At 42.3% G+C, this 21,632-nt stretch overlaps 1 protein-coding gene across 1 annotated transcript in view; it reads left to right on the top strand.

Moving 5' to 3' along the window:
- The window catches only part of LOC122217967, a 132,614-nt gene extending 117,043 nt beyond the window's left edge, over positions 1–15,571 (top strand). Inside the window, exons 8-9 of the mRNA XM_042935722.1 lie at positions 11,408–11,489; positions 15,509–15,571. Of these exons, the coding sequence (XP_042791656.1) occupies positions 11,408–11,489; positions 15,509–15,514 (88 nt within the window). The 3' untranslated portion in view covers positions 15,515–15,571. The remainder of the gene's footprint in view (positions 1–11,407; positions 11,490–15,508) is intronic.
- The last annotated feature ends 6,061 nt before the right edge of the window (positions 15,572–21,632 follow it).

The following is a 21,632-nucleotide window of genomic DNA, read 5'->3' as shown; positions in this document are numbered from 1 at the left end:
GTGTCTGATGGACGTTGCTCCACTATTCCTGAAATCTTATTGAGGTAAATAAAAGGAAGATATGTCCAAAGACAATTAAACTACTGTTTTCCCAGAGTTGTTCTACTATTCAAACAGAAGGAGTACTCTTTAGGCTGGTTATATAACTGAATGGATAAATGAATCTATTTTTTCCTCACTAAGCCCAGAATCCTTCTCAGGACAATATTCCTGGCAGCTATTACTAAATCAAAAGAAGTAGGTTTTCAAGATGGAATATATATGCCTACACTATGCCTTTGATATAATATCACTGTTAAGTAACCTTATATTGATCTCCATTTTCTAGTGGGTAAAGCCTAGACTTCTTGTTATGGTATTCAAGGCCTTCCCTAAACTTACCCAGCCTATCTTTCTACCATCACGTTCTTACTCAAAACTAGTCTCTATACTGTACCTTTTTCTGAACATAAACTGATCTCTCAAATACTATTCATTTTGCTCAGATCATTCCTTCTGCCTAGAATGCCTTGCCTTTGGCTTATGTTATTCCTTGTACCTCCCAGACACACTCTTGAAGTCTTTCCAGATGGCATTCATTACTCCCATTCATATGCTTTCTTTATACACTTCTGATCACTCCCTTGTCTCATTTTGCCTTGAGATGTAGTTGTTTACGTACCTCTGTGTTTGCCTTGAGATGTAGTTGTTTACGTACCTCGGAAAGATTATGAGCCCTGAAGAGGAAGAATCACATTTTTTTTCTACTCCGTTCTAGTGCCTAGTTCAGTGCTATGCATGTAGGAGGCATTCAAAAAATGTCTGTGTAAAAGAATGAATTATCCTGCATTATTCACCCTTGAATTTTCCCATGAAACTATGCTTATGATTCATGAGAACTAAGGGAGGTCACCACTGTGTGACTGAGCAACTTGTTACTATACAGACCTAAGTCCCTTCACAAGCCATCCATCCCTCAGTCCCACTTTCATCTTCCATTCCAGTCATGCCTTCCTAGAATCCCCATAAACTAGTTCTACCAGGATATGGTAGGCTTCCCCAAACCCTGGCGTACTTTCACATTTCCATGTCTTCATTATCCTGGGCCATTTGCCTGACATGTCGTTCCTCCTTATGTATACAGCAAACTCCTACTCATCCTTCAGAGCCCAGATCAAATATCTCCTGAACTCTGTAGGCTTTCTCATCAGACCAAGATAGAACTAATTTCTCCCACATATGGTTTTCATCAACACTTAAAACCATGACAGGTGCATAGCAGGTGCTCAATAAATAATTGTTGAAACAATTTGCTCCCAGCTCTTTGTTCGTGATACAGTCTCAGTCAGAGGCAAATCCACTGATGAGCAACTCAGGCTCTCATATCAGTCTTGCTGAAGTGGAAATCTTTTGGTGAGGAAATAGGATGTGAGCAGAATCGAGGAGGCTAAGAACCCTGAAGTCTTATTTCTCTGTGTGTAGCGCTCTATGTGCAAATGGTTAAAACAAGAAGGAAGAGAGGAAGGGAGGGAGGGATTTGTGAGAGGAAGAAGAGTCAAATTAATCTGAGCCTGTAATCTGAGCAGCAGTTCAAGATCTATGCCCTTATTGTTGGAGCTTAATGTCAGAATGTCATAGACCAAGCTCATAATTTAGTTTATGGCTAATCTTTATAGTAATTAAAAAAAAAATCTAGAAAGAAGCTGCCTGGCACCATTTGCTGAAGACATTTTTTAATACTGTCAAATGATTCGTAATTATACAGGGTGAGTGTATCGTGTTTGCTCTGTAGTGGTGGTGCTGAGACTCGTTAAGCACTTTCTGCATCCAAGAGTCCTGTTTTATGTAAACAAGACCTCTGAGGAAGATACAGATGGGTAATAAAGATGAAAAGAAGTGAAGTGTATTAACACGAGGACAAATTAATAACGGCCTTTCCATCCTCTACCAGGAAAATCGGTCGCTGTGGAGTCATTGCACTTTTCAAGGCAAAAGGGGAGCAAAAATCCAGACAAAGCAATAGACAGAAGAAAGATGAAATCAGGCAGGGTTCCAGGGTCAAACTACTCTGTGAAGATAGTCTGCACCTTGGGAAGCTGCTATCTGTGCGCCCAGCCAGGCCTCTGGCAGTGGGACCTGCAGAGGGCTTTACTTGGCCACAAATGAGATTACTTTTGAGGCTTTTGTCCCGGTCACTGGGGCGTGCAGAAACTACATTAGGGGCCGGTGAGAGGAAGTAAGAGGAAGGTAGGAGGATAGGAGTGGCCAGACGCCCGGGGAATGAAAAAAGAAGACAGGATCAACAGAATCGCTTTTGTTCCTCTTCGCATAAAGGAGCGAGAGCCTGTGTGTTGTTGAGGTTTGACTGAAATGAATACAGCGTTGACGAAGCTAGGCCGGGCTAGCACAGGTGGGGAGCTGTTTGCATATCAGCAGTTGACTGTCTGAATTCCTAGACAAGTAAGTCAGCTCAACTGTTTCTGACTGACCCGAGCCTACACAGGTCACTCCAGTGTGCAGAATGTAACACCAGGAAGATACCAATGGGATCCCCAAGCCTTCACTTGGCTCGAGCTTATGCGTCCAGAGGGCCTGCTCCCTGTCACCGGATTCCAGAAAGTGTTCCCAACCCAGAGACGGCCTATTCTCCTACTCTTTAGGTCTCTGTCTAGCCCTGGCATGAAGTGACTTGGTGCCTCCTGGTCTCACAAAGACTCTTTAGATTCACACATCCTGGTGAAAGGCCCTGACACCTGCCTGGAGTGGGGTGAGGCACGCCAGGCTGAGGGCAGAAAGCTTTAAGGAGGCACTCAGTCTCAGGTACTGACCCTGAACTTGCATGACCTTGAGAATAAGTGCCTCTTTAAATTTTGCTCCCAGGAGCCTCACTTGCCTCCCTGTAGTCTGGGCTCTGACCTGGAGAGAGATGCCCAGTGCTCTGGAGAGAGATTGATGCATCCTGTTAGTTTAAAAAACCTCAAGCCAGGTCTCTCATTCAGCTTGATTGCTCTTCTCATATATTTACCTCAGCTAAACTTGTCTTTCTTCTTACTGGTTAAAGACTACGCGTGACCAGAAATGAAACTGTGGGTGATATTTTGTATTACACAGTGAGGGGACCACCTTGCTTTCTCGTGGAGCTCAGAGAAGGCCTGACTAACACAGAGGCTGAGACCCATCATGGAGCTGTCCTGACTCACCCATGACCAAAATGACCTGGACACTCAGGGTCTACTCCACCCCGTAGGAGGGCCCCATGCTCAGTTTAATGCTCTGCTGTCACAGCCTTGAGGTTCTTAATAATTTTTTAACAAGGAGCCCCACATTTTAATTTTGCAATGAGTCCCAGCTGGTCTTGGCTCTACATAACAGAATAGATAAAAAAAATACCTGGTATGTCAAGCCCCCTCCCCACCCCTTTAAAAGCCTTGCTGACCACTCTTGGAGTAGACACACTGCCCCCGAAATAACCTACAAAACCCAACTTGGTGGGCCTCAATTCACCTCTCTGACCCTGTATTGTGTCACTTTCTTCCTCACTATCCACACTGCCTTCTGGTGGCCCTTAACTGCGCCACATTCCATGTTGCCTCAGTGCCTTCGGAATGGCTGTTTCCCCCTTTGCCAGGAATCTCTTTCCAAGCCCCACCCCCACCCCCAAATTCACTACTGCCCACCCTTCAATTCTAAGCACAAACTTGAGGGGCGCCTGGGTGTCTCAGTCGGTTAAGCGACCGACTTCAGCTCGGGTCACGATCCTGCAGTTTGTGGGTTCGAGACCCGCGTTGGGCTCTGTGCTGACAGCTCAGAGCCTGGAGCCCATTTTGGATTCTGTGTCTCCCTCTTTGTCTGCCCCTCCCCTGTTCATGCTCTGTCTCTCTTTCCTTCAAAAATAAATAAAAGCATTAAAAAAATAAATTTAAGCACAAACTTGAATTCCTCAGGGAAGTTCCCCTGACCCAGCAGGCTGGATTGAGCCCTACATTGTACATTCTCACAGTGCTCCATTAGCATTTGCCATGATTCGCAATACAGTCTGTGTGAGATCATCTGATTAAGGTCTCTGTTTCCATGTGATTCCATGTTTAGCAGGTACCTTTGTTTGTTCTGCTCACATTTGCAGGTTCAAGGCCCAGCGTGGTGCTGGCACTTAGCAGGCATTCTGTAAATAGCTATGAAATGGAAGGATAAGGAGGCCCAGGGTAATCCTGGCTGGGATATGTGTGTGGGGAAGGAGGGGAAAGGTGGAGGTGGGAGGTGGGCTGAAGGGCGGTAGTAACCTCTGGAAGGAACTGGAGCAAATCTGGTTCCAGACTGTTCCAGACAGCTCCAGACTGTCAACACCCAGTGCTTCCGATCTGAAGTTAGCTCAGCTCCAAACCAGGGTTTGGTGAAGGGAGATGGTGAGTGAGTGAAGTTTAACTGTGTCGAATTCAATTCCCTGATGGTCAACCTTGAGACTGCAATAATTAGAGAAAAATACATCGTGTCTGACATTTCTAATGAGCACAGGACTTTCAGTTTGCAGTGTGGTCTGTTAAGTATTTTAATAGTTTGGGGTTTCATCTCCTCTCTTCCTTCTTTATTTAGTGGTACATTTCCCTTTGGTGGTTTTATTCCCTTTGATAGACTTGTAAAAGCATTATTTTTTTTCCAACTCTGTGGTATAGCTCCCTCTGTCTCCTTGCTTCCTTTATCTTTTCTTTTGCAAGCCACTGAAAGTCACGTGCTCTTCTTTGATTTTCTTCTATGGTTCCACATTCCTGTATTGTAAATCTTTTCGCTTGTGATCTTTGAAATATCCCCCACAAGGTCAAAGTGACGGCTACTTGTTTCTTTGTTGAGAAAAAGGAAGTCAGGCCTCCGTTTTAGCTTCTGGACTCCCAATCTTCCTTCAAACCCCCATTCCCATCCCCACCCCCAGCATCTTATTCTCTCAGGTCCTCAATGCTTCTTGTTTTGCTTCCAAAAAATAGTGTGACTTTCTACCATTTCTCTCTGTGACAGGAACTCAGGACATTTTTTTTTTTTTTAATCTTCTTACAAGAGGGAAAAAAAAGACAAATAATTGATCACTTTTCTAAGCAACTATTCAGTTGTCTAAAGATAGAGTTTTATAATCAAAATATAGAGGTTTCTCTAAGGATCCATTTTTCATAGCCTTGTCGTCCATCAGCTGTTGGCATCACTGAAATCCTCAATATGAAAAGGGATTGTTCTCTTCCCTCATCCCCACTGAGCCCCTGCCTCATTGGGACAGCCAGGAATATGGGAAATGACATAAATTTTACTATTTATTAATCCATTTAGATCTAAATCTTAGCTAAATGATAAGTAACTGATGCTTGAGGAAAAAATGAAAATGTGATAGAAATACCAATTTTCAGATGGCTTTGGGTCTCAGTAAAGGGCTGGGTTGGGCACTGATTGGTCTTACTTGAAGTCAAGAATATTTAGCCATTTCACCAGGGTGGTAAAATGCTTCTTTATGCTTACTTGACTTTAAAAAAAAAAATGTTTATTTATTTATTTTGAGAGAGGGAGGGAGTGTGAGCAGTAGAGAGGCAGAGAAAAGGGAAAGAGAGAATCCCAAGCAGGCTCCACACTTAGCATGGAGCCTGACCCGGGGCTTAGTCTCACAACCACGAGATCACGACCTGAGTGGTTATCATGACGTGGGCACTTAACTGACTGAGCCACCCAGTCACTCCTATGCTTACCTGAATTTTTAATGTTTTTTAAAAAAGTTTATGTATTTATTTTGAGAGAGACAGAGAGAGAGGCAGAGTGAGAGAGAGAGAGAGGGAGAGAGAGAGAGAGAGAGAGAGAGAGAGAGAGAGAGAGAGAGAGAGATTCCAAGCAGGCTCCACACTGGCAGCACAGAACCCAATAACAGGCTCATACTCAAGAACCATGAGATCATGGCCTGAGCTGAAACAGATGCTTAACTGCCTGAGCCACTCAGGCGCCCCCCCCCTTGTCTTACTTGAATTAAAAAAAAAAGTATTCTTTCTAAGTTATGATGCAGAAAAAACTGCTTTGCCCCACCAATGTATCTTTTTATTTGGCTTGCTTCTAGCTGCCTTAGCATGTAATGCACATGTCATACTGTCTACATTCTCTTGAAATATCCCATTTATATCTTTCTACTGACTTCACCAATCATCAGCAAAGAGACTTTGGACAAGTTACTTAACTTTTCTGAGCCTTGGTCTCCTCAACTGTAAAATGCCAACAACAACAAAAACAACAACATGTATTATTTCCTAGTGACGTTTATTAACTCATCTGTCCATCCATTTATTCAATAAATATTTCTTGAACACCTACGATGTGCCTAGTTACTCTAGGGACACCACAGTGTCTCTGCCTTCATGGAGCTAACATATAGAGGGCTAGAGAAACATAAACAAATAAATATGCAATCAGTTCAGATGTGCTAAGTTATTTGAAGATGAACAAAGTGGAGTAAAGAGAAAGAGAATGATAGGGGGTGTGGCAGATTGGTTCCCCAGGGAGCAGATTCTGGGACAGAGACTAGAACCCAGGGGCTCATTAGAGAGTGCTCTCAGGAACTCTTAAATACTGAGAACAAACTGAAGGTTGATGGGGGTGGGAGAGAGGGGACAGTGGGTGATGGGCATTGAGGAGGGCACCTGTTGGGATGAGCATTGGGTGTTGTACAGAAACCAATTTGATATAATAAATTATATTTAATTTAAAAAAAAAAGAGAGAGTACTCTCAGGATCAACACCTGTAGGAGCAGAAATGCACAGGAGGGTAAAAGGCCTCAGCTGACCCCATGGGGAGCTCTGAAGCTGAGAGGGCCTTTCAGAATTGACCCCAGTTAGGGCAAGGGGTTTGGGCGCTTATACCCGTGCTTTGAGCAGCCAAACATGAAAGGTGGTTCTCCTCAGCTCAGGGCAATTCCCAGAGAGCTGAGAGCTTAGAGTTGTCAACTGCCATCACCTCCAGCACCTGGGGGAATGAGTGCTTCAGTCTTGAAGGGGGGTATAGGTGGTGCATCACCACATCCACTATGAGTGGGAAGGGCTGTGCTACTTTATATACAGTGATGAAGGAAGCTTCCTCTGACATGGTGACATTTGAGGAGAGGAAGTAAGGGTTGAGCCTTGAAGATGTCATGGGAAAGAGCTCACCAGGCAAAGGGACCAGGCAGTACAAAGACCCTGATGTGGTCAGTGAATCCAAGACCCGTGTGGCTGAAGAGGAAAGGGCAGTAGAGAGTATCAGGAAATGAAGTTAGGATGGAGCCTTGGACCAGATCATGCAAGATGTTTCACAGACTGTAAAGGAGTGTGCGCAGCACGTGGTCAGTGCTCAGAGAAGTTGCTGCCGTCAGCGCCATTGCTCTTGGTGACCATGTCTTGTTTAGCTTTGTGTTCCTTGCATCTGACACAAGCCCTGGTATATAGTATGCCGTCAGTTCTTGCTGTGTGAACGAAACACATACATTCTTAGTTATTGCACTGTTGTGTGTGTGGTTTTTAGTATGCAGCAAACTCTGGAACCTCTGTGGGTACCGATTTCAAGGTTAACGAGCTCTTGGAGAACAAAGAACCACGTCTGGTTAACTGATTCTTTCTCGTGCCCAGTCCAGCCCAGGTGTGCCCAGAGGCTTGTGATGTGGTCTACCACGACCTGTGGTCTGTATAGGATGACTACCACTCTACATATTGTATGGTTAGAATAATGACATTGTGATACTCTCATAGTCTGACTCCTAGGACCTAACATGGGGATCTCTTCATGCTATCTTCCATTAAAAATTTAGTCAGTCATTTTCAAATTCACCTTTTTCAAGTATCGTCTCTGATCTCTGCTCAGAGGATATGCCCAGGCTGCCAGTTTCTTTCTGCAAAGAGAGAAAGTCATAAATGCGTCAAATACCAATAAACATCACATACTGTACACGTGGGTAGAAGGTGGCCCCCAATATAAGTTGAGCTCATATTTTTGGCTGTTTTGGATACATAAACTTTTCAGTCAATTTTTTTGCCTATTTGAATATATAAACTTTTGGGATATAATTAAAACAGGCAATTGCCTACTTATAATTTATTAATTTAGATACACATACATATTTAAAATTAGGTGCATAAAATATTAATTTAGAAATATTGCTTTTTTCCACTTACACATTTCATGACACAATTTGATTCAGATTCCTCATGGGCAACTTTGACATCAGTGGTGTTTTCTTCACCAAAACATCTTTTAATTCCTCAAATACAGTTTTCAAAGCAGATCATCTTCTGTCGATTTTAAAATTCAGGATTAATGCTGTCATTGTATATTTTATTATAAGCCATAGGTACTTGTTTATTTAATAATATTTTTTCCTCAAATCTTTTCAAAGATATATATTTGTGGTCTTGTAAAGTAACCATCTAGGTTATGCTTTAAAAATCTTGTTCATGGGGCACCTGGGTAGCTCGGCAGGTTAAGCGTCTGACTTCAACTCAGGTCATGATTTCATGGTTCGCAGGTTTGAGCCCTGCATCGGGCTCTGAGATGCTGACAGCTCGGAGCCTGGAGCCTGCTTCAGATTCTGTGTCTCCTTCTCTCTCTGCCCCTCCCCCACTTGTGCTTTCTCTCAAGAATAAGTAAATAAACATTAAAAAATAAATAAAAATAAAAATCTTTTCAAAATAAAATTGACCACCTCACAACCCTTAGCATGATTACTATTAAAAAAAAAAAATGAACCCATAAAATAACAAATGTTGGTGAGGAATTAGAACCATCATGTGCTGTTGGTGGGAATAGAAAATGGTAGAGACAGTGTGAAAACACCATGGTGGTTCCTCAAAAACTTAAAATAAAATTACCATATAATCCAGCAATCCCACTTCCCGGTATATATACAAAAGAATCAAAAGCAGGGTCGCAAAGAGATATTTGTATACCCAAGTTCATAGCAGCATTATTCACAGTAGCCAAAAGGTGGAAACAACCGAAATGTCCACCGATGGGTGAATGGGTAAACAAAATGTGGTATATACATACAGGGAATATTATTTTGCCTTTAAAAGATCAGAAATTTTGACATGTGCTATCATAGATGAAACTTGAGGGCATTATGGTAAGTGAACTAAACCAGTCATAAAAGAACAAATACTGTATGATTCCACTTATATGAGGTACTTAGGATAGTCATATTCATAGAGACACAAAGAATGCTGATTGTCAGGGATCAAAGGAGTGGGGAATGAAGAGCTATGATTTAAACAGTTGTAGAGTTCCAGTTTTACAAGATGAAAATCGTTCTGGAGATGGATATGATGATGGTTGCACAACAAAGTGAATGTGAGTGCTTAGGTCTATTTCACCTTGATTAAATAAATAAAAATAGAGGCGCCTGGGTGGCTCGGTTAGTTGGGCATCTGACCCTTGATTTCAGCTCAGGTCATGATCTCTTGGTCATGAGATCGAGCCCCGAGTCAGGCTCTGAGATGGGTGTGGAGCCTGCTTAAGATTCATTCTGCCTCTCTCTTTACCCCTCCCTGCTAGCCTGTGTGCGCTATTTCTCAAAAAAAATAAAAAATAAAAAAATAAAATGGAATGAAACAAAATCAAACATTTACAATTGTAGAATCAACCCCTTTGCAGTAATTACTAGATCTATGTAATATTTTTTTGATTAAAAAGAAATCTGATTCTGCCAGGTAACCAGTAAAAACACCCAAAGTAGGCACTGTTTGAGGTCAATTCAGGCGAATGTGTCTTTCCCTCAAAATATTTTGTTATTCAAAATAAAGTAATTAAAGAGCTCCCTATAAATTGAGAGGATTTTCAATGACTTGAATAAACTCTTTCTTTTTAAAAGAGTAATTTTTTGAACAAACAAAAGCACCTCATATTATAATTGGACAGTACAGTAAATAGAAAATGCATAGTTGAACTATACAAAATTGCCTGTACTCAACTGTTTTTGATCTATGAAAATATCAGGTTTGTATGATCATCCTGTTTCGATTTTTTTTTTTGTAACATCTTGAATTAGAAAAATGTATTTAAATACAGTGCTGGTCTGAGACATTTGTTTCAAGGTTCAAACTTTAAGTAATTTCAACAGCCAGATTATAAGTTGCTTTTGATGCTAAGCCATGTATTTCTAAAGCCTCCTTGTATAGTCCCTAGAGGAAAGAAGTGAAGCTCAAACTTTGTTAGTTTCTTTAAAATAAAAAGAAATTTTAAGAATGTATCTGACAGAGAGCACTTCATATGGATTAAAAAGTTGTTTTAAAATGTATCTTGGGGCACCTGGGTGGCTCAGTCGATTGAGCGTCCAACTTTGACTCAGGTCACAATCTCATGGTTTCATGGTCTGTTGGAGCCCCATGTAGGAGCCCCATGACAGCTCACAGTCTGCTTGGGAGTCTCTGTCGTCCTCTGTCTCTGCCCCTCCCCTGCTTGTGAGAGTGCTGTCTCTCTCTCAAAAATAAACATTAAAATAATAACAATAGTAATAATAATAATAATAATAATAATAATAGAATATACCTCCTTGACCAAAGAGTGAAAATGAAAGTTAGATTTATCACTTTGAACATTCATTCTTTGAAAAGGGCTGCAATCCTTTTAGGAGCTGAACCTTTGCCCTCTGCCTGTGACTCAAGGACATAAAGCCTGGAGAAGGTGATGCAGAATGCTCAGTGTGTAAAAACTACCTGCACTTCCTTTGCTGGATAGATTACTTTTCACGGGTCAGTAATTGCCTCCATTTTGAGTTCATTCTTCATTTCTTTTTGAAAAAGAAAAAAAAGTCAAACCTATATAAAACTTGAAAGAATAGTACATTACCTAGCCTCACCAATTGTTCACATTTGTCATATTTTCTTTCTTTTTTTTTTCCAATTTTGAGAGAGAAAGATAGTGCAAGCAAGGGAGGGGCAGAGAGAGGGGGAGAGAATCCCAAGCAGGCTCCACCCTGTCAGTGCAGAGCCCCATGCAGGGCTTGACCTCACAAACTGTGAGATCACGATCTGAGCTGAAACCAAGAGTTTCTATATATCGTACCTATATATAAACATACATATATGAACATTTTTTTAATTTCCTAACCACTTAGAGTTGTGAATATCATGACATTTCCCCCCTAAATACATCAGCACATGTCCCCTCAGAACAAAGCAATTCTTGTAGATAACCAAAACACCATCATCACAGATAAGTAATAAAATATTGTTATAATAATAATATTATTATCTACTATGTAGTCAGTATTCCAGGTTTCCCAATTAAAAATATTCTTTGTAACTCTTTAAACAAATCTAGGACCCTCTCAAATATCATTCATTAGATTTAGTGGTCCTGTCTCTGAAGTCACGTTTAATCTAGAACAGTCCCGCGTCCCCATTTCTGATTTTTTTGTTTTCTTTTGTTTTGTTTTTCATGACACAGACACTGGGAGGGTCCAGGCCAACATTTTGGACTTGGCTTGCTACCAGATCCAGGTGAAACCTTTGGTGAGAATTCTATCCAGGTAAGAGGTCTTCTCGGAGTCACATCAGGAGATTTTTCATGTCGGGGTGATGTTAAACTTGATCACTTGTTTAAAATATTTTATCTCCATTCTTAGCAACGTGAGTTTTTGCAAGTGGTTTCTGTCCTTGTGCACAAATCTGTGAAGTTTCTGCATCTGACTACATAGAAAAATCTTATAAGTCTTGAGTGTAATTAAAATCTCATATCCAAACTATTATTAGCTTGTGTCAAGCAGGTTTTATTTACATTTCAACTGAAGAATGATGAATCACCGATTTACTGATGACTTTAGTGATATGTGACTCTCCAAAAGATTGAATGCTGCTTTAAGAAGACTACAAATGTCGCAATGCTTGTCTGAACTGCCTAGGAAACTAAAAGGGTGCTTGGTCATTTTTCTCTCTCTCTGTTTCTCCCTGTCTCTTTCTCTTTTAGATTCCTTTCATGTAACACTGTCTCATTTTATTTCCCTGTAGGTTACTTCAGTTACAAGTTATTTTGTAAAGAGGAGACATATAGAAGAGGGCACTTGTGAAGAAACATTTAAACTCAAATCTCTTTTTCACCGTAGTTTTTAGCTGATGAATATTTTGTATCTTTGACAGAATTTTCTGTCTACTTCCTAAGAACTTTGTCCAAATAACTTTTCTGCCAATATAAGCCCCCGGAGCAATCCACCATGCATTGCTTTGTGCTCTGGGGAATGGCTGACCTTGGTTAGAAATTAATTTATTACTTCCTGTTTCCTTTACATCTCTCACTTCCCTCCCCACCTCCTTGCGCTAATAATGACATATAAAGTTAATGAGCACTGGTAATTAAGAGGACCATTTTAGAACAAGTGAGTTGGGTATTCAATGCCCTTGACCTAAACTTTACTTGGAGAAAGGATAGCTGAATAATGAGAAAATGGGATTCCAAATCAGAAGCCGAGCGTGTCTCTTCTGCCAGTAATTTGTGTAGCTTTGGCTGGATCTCTTTACCTCTCTATATTTTATTTTGTCCATCAGCTAAATAGGACTTATAATAATTTCTCATTAAGAGTTTTTGAGTGGACAGATGAACAAGCCACAATATGGTAGCAATATAACTTCTAATTTGGGAACTAGGCAATATGAATATTTTTACTGATTATAAAATCCAATATATTTTCCTGGGCTCACTTTTACACTTTCGCCTACTTGAATCAACAAAAGCCACAACTTAAATCTTTTTAATTAAATGGCTTAAAATAATAAGGGAAATTTAAAACGCTTTATTTCTAATTTCTCATATAATGTCCAATTTTGTCCCCAGAAAATTTTAAAGCTAAAAATAACATTTTATAAGTAATCAATTAAAGGAATATTAGAAAATGTACATAAATAAGAGGAAAGACAATCAGAATTCCTTCATCATCAAGACAGGGCTGTTGTCAATACCTTGGGTAAGTCCTTGCAGAAAGGATCATTTAGATATATCCTTTTATAACCTGATTTTTCTTTTCCATTTATTAATCTATTTTGAACATCCTTCTGGTTCATCCAAAGCAACCGTAACAGATGCTGCTGTGAGGTACTACCCAGATTCTGCTTTAGGACCAAAGACCTATTTACCCAGCTGTCTGCTATTGGCAGATAGCCCTCAGCCACAAGCAATTCTTAGAACTGTTGGATGAAGGTATTCACCTTGCCCCAGGGCATAGCCCTTTGCATCAGCTGCTGGCCTCCAGCAACTGGAAGGTGCCAGGAGATAAAGGCCAGGCTCCCTTACCTTGACTATAAACAATTCTGTCTAGAAGTCCAGTGCACTATCCATTGTGCAACACAGCCAGGCACTTGTCTGTAGACAATTTTGAAGGACTATTCCAGAATTTCCTGAGGGATAGATCAGGGCCTACAATTGGGACCACATAGCAGCCCCACTTCTCCCTTCAATCCTACCCAACCCATCACTTCTCTTCCAGAGGCATGATCCCAGGAGTACTTTCTTATCAACCTCCCCTATGCTCATCTCTGTCTCAGGGTTTTCTTTCAGGGAACCCAACATACAACAGTTGCTATTGGGAGCGGTCTGAGAAAGCAGACACTAAGAAGTTTAGAGATGGATCACTCCCCTAGCTGGCGGTGAGGCTCCCATCAGTGGCTGGAGGTAGAGCATAGATAACCCCTGGCTCAAGGCAGCAGAGCGTTGTTAAAGCTTTCACTGATGGTGAGCTAGGATGTGATACTGGTGGAAGAAAACGCACTAGCTAATGAGATGTATCAGGTATTAATAAATATGCGAGAAATAACAAGGGCAGTTCGATGGGTGACTATTGTGAAGCTCAACTGATTACTTTGGAAAAAAGAAAATAAAAGGTTGAGAGTAATTATTTGACAGTTAAATGCCAAGAGTGATAGCCCGAGGACTTCCTTGGTCGCTTATAAAATACTTTAGTCTTCACTAGCTAGAGGCTACAAAAAGCTAAAGACCAAGTCCAGGTAAAGACCAAGTCCAGGAATTAATCATAAAATTCACAGAGTGCTAAAGAAAGGTTAGCAACGGAGGCAGGTAAGCTAGGGAAGAATGAGTCCCTGACACACGGGTTGAGGATGTTTGAGTTGATGATGTCCAAAATCTTGGATCTTAGATTCCTCTGAACTCTGAAATAGCAGAAGGACTCTACTCTTCACTCTTCAAGGTACACACTGCCTCCTTGTTTAAAGATGCTGCAGAGGCCTTTCTCCTACAAGAGAACATACTCCTTCCTTGGGACCTGTCCCCACTTCCCTGTCATCAGGACAAGAGTTAAGTTACAGTATAAACTGGCTAGGGACATTCTGAGTCTGATAAAGGAGAGAAGGGACTTTACCCCAAAGGAGCTATAGAATCTATCTAACATGTACCATCAGAAGAGTATACAGGAAAATGGCTTCTGGGTATGCTAGGTTGGGCGTGGATGGGGTGGGATAAGGGAAACAGAAAGTTGGATAAGGGAAAGCTTACTGGTTTGAGAGTACTTCCCCAGGATACAGGATTTAACACTCTGGCAAGGACACTGAGTGATGGTGCAAATGAGCTGTTAAGTGGGCTCCTGGAATTATGGAAAAAGAGATGGCCCACCCTGAGAGAGAAATGGCACAACTGCCATGGCAGATGCTAGAGGGAGAGATTAAAAAGATCAAAAAAGTGGGTATGTTACAGCGCCTTGACTATGTAAGGTGACTATAGTCCATGGAAGAGTCCAGAGGATTTACCACTTACCAAAGCAGTAAGGAATGTGCTGGCGAGAGGGTACCATCGCCACTATGAAATTCAGTGGTGGTTCTCCCATCAAGTGAGGCTCATGGTAGAAAATGCTTACCAAACTGGACTCACTGATAGTAATGGGATGAGGCTTGACCATCAGAGGCCAAGTGTTTCTTTTGAGGGGAATTCTTCTGTTTCGTCATTTTGGATAGTCCCTGGAGGGTGCGGAACTGCAGGGCACTTCCTCCTGTGCTGTCTTGAATAACTTGGGTTGGTGGGCGGGGCCACAGTCAGACCTGATGTCTGCCCCCAGCCCACCGCTGGGGCCACAGTCAGACTGGTGTGTGCCTTCTCTTCCCCTCTCCTAGGGGCGGGATTCACTGTGGGGTGGTGTGGTCCCTGTCTGGGTTACTTGCACACTGCCAGGCTTGTGGTGCTGCTTCGATGGGAACTGGCCAAGGGTGTATTAGCTGGGGTGGATCATCAAGGTGCACAGCGGCGGGAGGGGCAGGCTCAGCTCGCTTTTCCTTCGGTGATCCGCTTCGGGAGGGGCACCTCTTCCATCTCTTCCATGGGCCTCTTGGCCAAGTGTTGAGTGACAAGCTCAGAGGGCATTCAGGGGGGCCTGCCCCACAGAAAGTTGTAAAGTTGAGTAATAGCACATAGTATGCCTAGGGGCAAAATAGATGGGTAACCAAGAAGCGTGCTACTTAAGCTGCTCAATCAAAAGAAATCAAGGGTGGGTGATAAGGCAGTTGAGGACAGTCACTTTAATAAATAGTCACAGTCTCTTGCCTCCTTTTCTAGCTCTGAGAAATCTGACTGAAGACAGTGTGATTTCCAGGATGAAGGATTCCACAGTATCATGGCAAGTATACATGGTAATGGTTGCCTGGTTGTCCCGCAAAGAGACTTACAGCCATTTACTTTGGTGACCGCAGACTAGGGAGATGGGGGGGGAGGGGTACCCAATCATAGGGTAAAAGTTAACTCAGAGACCTGAAGCATCATCATGACAGCATATGGAGGCCAAGCAATAAATATAATCCTGATCCAGCTGTGGTTCATCATGGGTCTAGTGGGTCCATGGGCCCACTCAGTGGTCATTTCCCTGTCTCCAAATGTACCATGGGAGAAGATATACTTGGTATTTGGCATAATCCCCATATTGGTTTCCTCACTTTTGGAATAAGACCAGTCATAGTGGGAAGGCCAAGTAGAAGCTCTGAACCTTCCAACCCACTCCCCACTCCCAGCCAAAACAATACATTGAAAATAAAATCACTTCCCAACCACCTTTATAGTCTAAAGGATGCTGAGATGGTAGGCCCCGTGATATCTTCATTTAATTCATCGGTTTGACCCTTGAAAAAACCAGATGGATGCTAGCAGATAAGGACCTACTGCAAACTCAACTGTGTAGAAGCCACAATTACAGATGGCGTTCCAGACGTGGTGTCTTTGCTACAGCAGATTAACAAGGCCTCAAGTACATGATATGTGGCCATTGGTCTGGCACATATATTTTTTCCCATCTCCATTAGGTAAGAGGATAAAAAACAATTCACATCCATCTGGAATGGGCAACAGATTACATTTACAATCTTGACCTAGGATTATATTAACTCCCCTGTCCTCTATCACAATATAGTCTGAGGAGTCTGAGGGGACTTTATGCCAAACGTCACACTGTTCCACTAGAATGATGACATTATGCTAATCAGATGATGAGCAAAAAGTGGCTAAGGGGCGCCTGGGTGGCTCAGTCGGTAAGCGTCCGACTTCGGCTCAAGTCATGATCTCATGGTTCATGGGTTTGGGCCCCGCGTCGGGCTCTGTGCTGACAGCTCAGGGCCAGGAGCCTGCTTCGGATTCTGTGTCTCCCTCTCTCTGTGCTCCTCCCCGACTCACACTCTGTCTCTCTCTCAAAAATAAATAAAGATTAAAAAAATTAAAAAAAAAAAAGTGGCTGGACTTTGGTGAGACACATGCCCTCCCAAGGCTGAGGAATAAACCTTACAAAGATTCAGAGCTATTCACATCAGTGAAGTGTTTGAGGATCTAGTGGTCTGGGCATGGGAGGGAAACCCCTTCATCCTCTCCAAAGTGAAGAACAAATGACTGCATCTTGCATGCCCACCTCATAACACTTCACACTTGCCTTGGGTTCTGAAGGTAGCATATTACATACCTGCAAACACAGCTCTGATGCATATATCAGATGACACAAAAGGCTAGTGGCTCTGAGTAGAAATCAAGATAAGTTCTGTAGCAGGCCCGGGCTATGGTACACGTGACCCTGCCACTGAGGTCTTACAATCCAGCAGACGCTATGGTTTTAGAGATGTCACGGTGGGAAAGACACCATGTGGAGTTGATGGAAGGTCTTAGTAGAAGAATTATAACACAGGCCCCTGGATTTCTAGAGCAGGAGTATGCCATCTGCAGTGGAGAATTACACACCTTTTGAGAAACAGCTCCCGGTATTATTCCTGGTAGAGATGGAGTGCTTGACCATAGGGTACCAAGCGACCAGACCCCCAGAATGGTGCATCTTGAGCTGACCCCTTTCATACCACCAAGTGATATGGTCACATGGGCCCAGCACAAACCATCATATGATGTAAGTGGCACATACCGGAACAAGCATGAGTAAAGCTGGAGAGAACAAGTAAGCTGCACAAGGTGGCCTAGGCCCTGTGTCATCCACCACTGTTCTCCTCCCTCCATCCACCATGCTCCTTCTCCCACAGCTCACCTTCACAGTCCTCTGGGGGTACTTTGTGACCAACAGAGGAGGAAAAAGCCTTCCCTGAATTATGGATACACCAGCCTTATATGTGTGTGCAACCTGCAAAGGGATGGCTGCCCTTCCAGGGATAGCAGAAAATTCTCCCAATGGCAAATATTGGGGTGGCGCTCCTGGTCACCCACTCTGTGCAGAGAATGGCCTGGTGTCAGAACATACAGACTTGGATGCAGCACCGAATAGCTTAGGCAGCTGGTCAAGAGCCCAGAAAAAAAAAAGATTAAAAGATAGGAGATGAGGATTCGAGGCATGTGGATTGACATGGGAATGAGCATACAGTGTGAAGACGTTCAGGTCGCATGTCTAAATGCCCAGCAGGGATCTCCCACCATGGAAGAGGAACTAAGTAGGCAGTATACCAGCCAGTGTCTGTGATCACCTGATGCTGGCACAATGAACCAAATAGTCGTGGAAGCAGGAGGCTAAGAATGGGAAGGAGGAGCGGGCAAGCAAGAATAAGGCCGAATGGAGAGAGGACTGCGGGAGAAAGCATTCCCCAGCCAAGAGAGCAGCCTTAGAGAGATGTTAGAACTGAAATGTCTATTGAACTGAACTGAAATGAACTGAAATTTATAAAGTGTTTTATTGTGGACCTGGCTTAGAGTTAGGTATCCCTACAAAATCTCACCAACCAAAGATGATATAGCCCCTGTTGCCAAATGTCCAAGCTCTCTGTAACAGAGGCCAACTCTGAATCCTGGCCATAGCGCCAGCCGCTTGTGGCAGGTTGCCTCTTCACCCCTAGAAAGGGCATCTTGAGTGGAAGAGACACGTGTTTGGAGTATGACTTTGCCTTCAGGTCCTCAGTCAATACCATCTCCTGGAAGCTGACAGTACATTTGACCCACCTCTACAGGATCCCAAATAACATCACATTAGACCAAGGAACCCACTTTTACAGACTCACAGTCATATCACATACCACACTACCCAGAAAGTCTGGTAGAATGGTGGAACAAGTTCAAGTCACAACTGCAGTGTCTGCTTGGAGGTGCTTTTGAGGATGGCGATCATCATTGAGATTACCGTGTTCACCGTAAATCAACAAACCCAAATGATGAGTATCTCAATAGGTCAAATACAAAATCTAGTAATGAATGGATGGAAGTAGGAGTGGTCCTGATTACCATCCCTCCCAGGTACATACTGAGGATTTTGTGCTTCCTGTCCTCTCGCTCTGACCTGTGCAGGTACAGAGATCCTGGTTCCCAAAAGAGGAATACTTCTGGCCAGAGGATACATCGCCTTGTTATGAAGCCAATTCTATGCTCGATGGGACTTCCCTTGAACACCTTTATAAGCTTACATACTTGAGTCGATCTCTACCTTCTTTCTTTTTTTACTCTGCCCAGCATTTATCACCATCATTTGAATTATATTGCTTCTTTATTAGGTTTACTTGCGTGTTGTCTTTCTCTCTCCTCCACTAGAATGTAAATTCCAGGAGGGCAGAGACATTTACTTATTCTCAGCTGAGTCATCAGTGCCGAGGTCAGCACTGGCCACATGGAAGGCACTCAATACATATTTGCCAAATGAATGACTCTACGATGTAATTTTTTGTGGGCGGGTGGTATTCCATTGTACGTATGCATCATCATTTATTAAATCAGTCACTTATTGCTGGGCAGTTCATTTTCCTCACATTCTTTCTCCAGTGAAATAATGGCAGGCAAAGTCTTCACATATATCATCTATTATTTCCTTAAGACGAATTACAAGTAGTATAGTTTGCAGACACATAGGAAGCACTTGTAGTTTTCCAGGCTTTTGATATGTGATGCTTCATGGTTTGTTTTACAAGTATCATTATACATGCAATTCAGATTTAGCTCTCTTTGTGTCCAATAGGCTTCTACTCCATATAAAGCCATCTAAGCCATAACCTGACACACCTCAACATTTTATATAAGAAATCCAAACATACTCAGAATGGTTTATTCTTCATTGCCTTTGCTGAAGATTATGTGGGAGTCCCTAACCCAAATTTTAACCCAACCCCACAACAGCCCTTCATAAACCCAATGAGCCATTTGAGTTCTCCATTTCATTTCTCTCTCTCAGGCACTCTTGGCTGGATGACCTTTTTTCCTCCAGCCCTCACTCCATAGATCTGCATCCTTACCTACTCATTTCTTTTTCCTCTTTCATGCATGTATACCCCCAAACTGAAGTTTCTCCCCCACTTTATCATGTAGAGAACTATTCTACTTCCTTATAAAACTGGGCCCCCATATAGAGACTCAGGAGTTTGCTTTTAGCTTATATTTTCTTCTGTAAGTCTCAACAAGTTTGTGTCTCTTCCTACAGAGAAATTCTCAGACTCTAATGCATAAAAGAAAACATTCCTTCTTGAGTTTTGTTTTGTTTTTTTCTTAAGTTACTCCCTCAGAGCACAGAAGGCCTAATTCCAACATTCTCTCACTATGTGTGTTGTGCAATTCCACTTGGACTTGTGTGTCACATGTATTTGATGTGTGTGCTTGGTACGCTTGGGCTTTCTCCAGAAGTCTTTTCTTCCTGCCATTCCTCCATTGGTTTCTTTGTCTTCCTCCTTTTAGTCTCAGGTTCTGAGCTTCAGAGGTGAAAGATCTGGATTGGAGTCCCAATTCCACCACTTACTAACTGTGAATTTACATAGGATACTTCACTTTCCTGGGTCATTGTTTTCCTCATCTGTAAAATAGTGCCTACTGTCATGAGGAGTAAATGAAATAAGATGTAAATTAGCACAGTGGCTGAGGTGATGCTCAACAAATGTTAAATGTTATTATTCTATTCTTCCGTGTGGCATTTCTGCTCTTTACATGGCTTCTTGGGCATTCATTGTCTTCTGTTTCTTCATGCTTTCCATTCCTTAGTTTCGCTAATTTCTTCATCCTTCACCTTCCCTCTGTAGGAACCCCTGATGAGATGAAGTCTTCTGAGGGCCCCTGGGCGGCTCAGTCCATTAAGCCTCCGACTCTTGATTTTGGCTCAGGTCATGATCTCGTGGTTCGTGAGTTCAAGCCCTGCATCGGGCTCTGCGCTGGCAGTGAGGAGCCCACTTGGGTTCTCTCTCTCTGCCCCTCCCCCACTCACATTCCCTCTCTCTCTCTCCCTCAAAACAAACTTTATAAAAAACAAATAAATAAATTTTATTTTAAAAAAAGGTGAAATCTTCTGTAACCTGCCTTCCCTATCTTTGCTTCTCAAAAAGTTTCATTCTTCCTATCTTCTCACTGCAGAAGTTTAGCTGTAGCGTTTGGAAATATTTTTCATTGCCTTCCCCCTATTACAGCCTGAACTGTATCTTCTTTAGTTTTCTGTAGTAAATTCCTACTCACCACTTCTTTCTTCTCTTCCTTTAGGCACTTTTGTTATTTCTCCTTCTTACTTGTCCTTCACATCTGACTCAGTGATGCTATTCTGTTATGCATACATACTCCCTTTACCTCTGTAAAGATTACATCTAATTCTCTTTTCCTAGAGAGCATTGACGTTCATTCACTCATTTATTCATTGAGTGAATGTTATTGAGAGCCTAGTATCTTTAAGGTGCTGGATTGGATCTTTGGCAGATAGAAATTGAAGAAACAGTCTCTACCCTTAAAGGACTCAAAGTCTAGTGGGTAAAGAGATGGCACAACAAACCCAATTGGGGGTGACAAGTCCATGAAAGGTGTGATGCAGGGTGGACTCAGAAGGGGCAGTTAGCAGGAACTGAGGTGGAAGGAAGAGGTATAAAGGAAAGCCTTCCACAGATGTTGACCTCAGAACTGAGTTCTGAAGCACAAATAGGAATAGGTCAGGAGAAGTGGGGTATGAATGTGTTAGAGTGCAGATTCGAGCTGAAGGGGCAATATTTGCTTTTGCATGGAGTCTAATCCTTTACAGTTGAATCACTTCACGGTTCAGTGCATTCAGATGATTTCATAAACCATAGCTACAGGATGTCCTTTTTTTTAAACTGCATTCCCCATCAAGAATGGGGGTTAAGAATGAAAAGAACTTCTGGTTTGGTGGTCCTTTGTTCTTTTTGATAGAGCCCCAAATCTTTGCTCTCTGCTACACCAAATCTAAATGAGTTTATAACGTTTTAACCTACTTTTTCATTCATGAAGCCAATAAGAACGTTGTTTG

The sequence above is a fragment of the Panthera leo genome, chromosome B1 (genome assembly GCF_018350215.1).
Source record: "Panthera leo isolate Ple1 chromosome B1, P.leo_Ple1_pat1.1, whole genome shotgun sequence".
Lineage (NCBI taxonomy): Eukaryota > Metazoa > Chordata > Mammalia > Carnivora > Felidae > Panthera > Panthera leo.
This window is presented reverse-complemented; position numbering and strand designations above follow the sequence as displayed.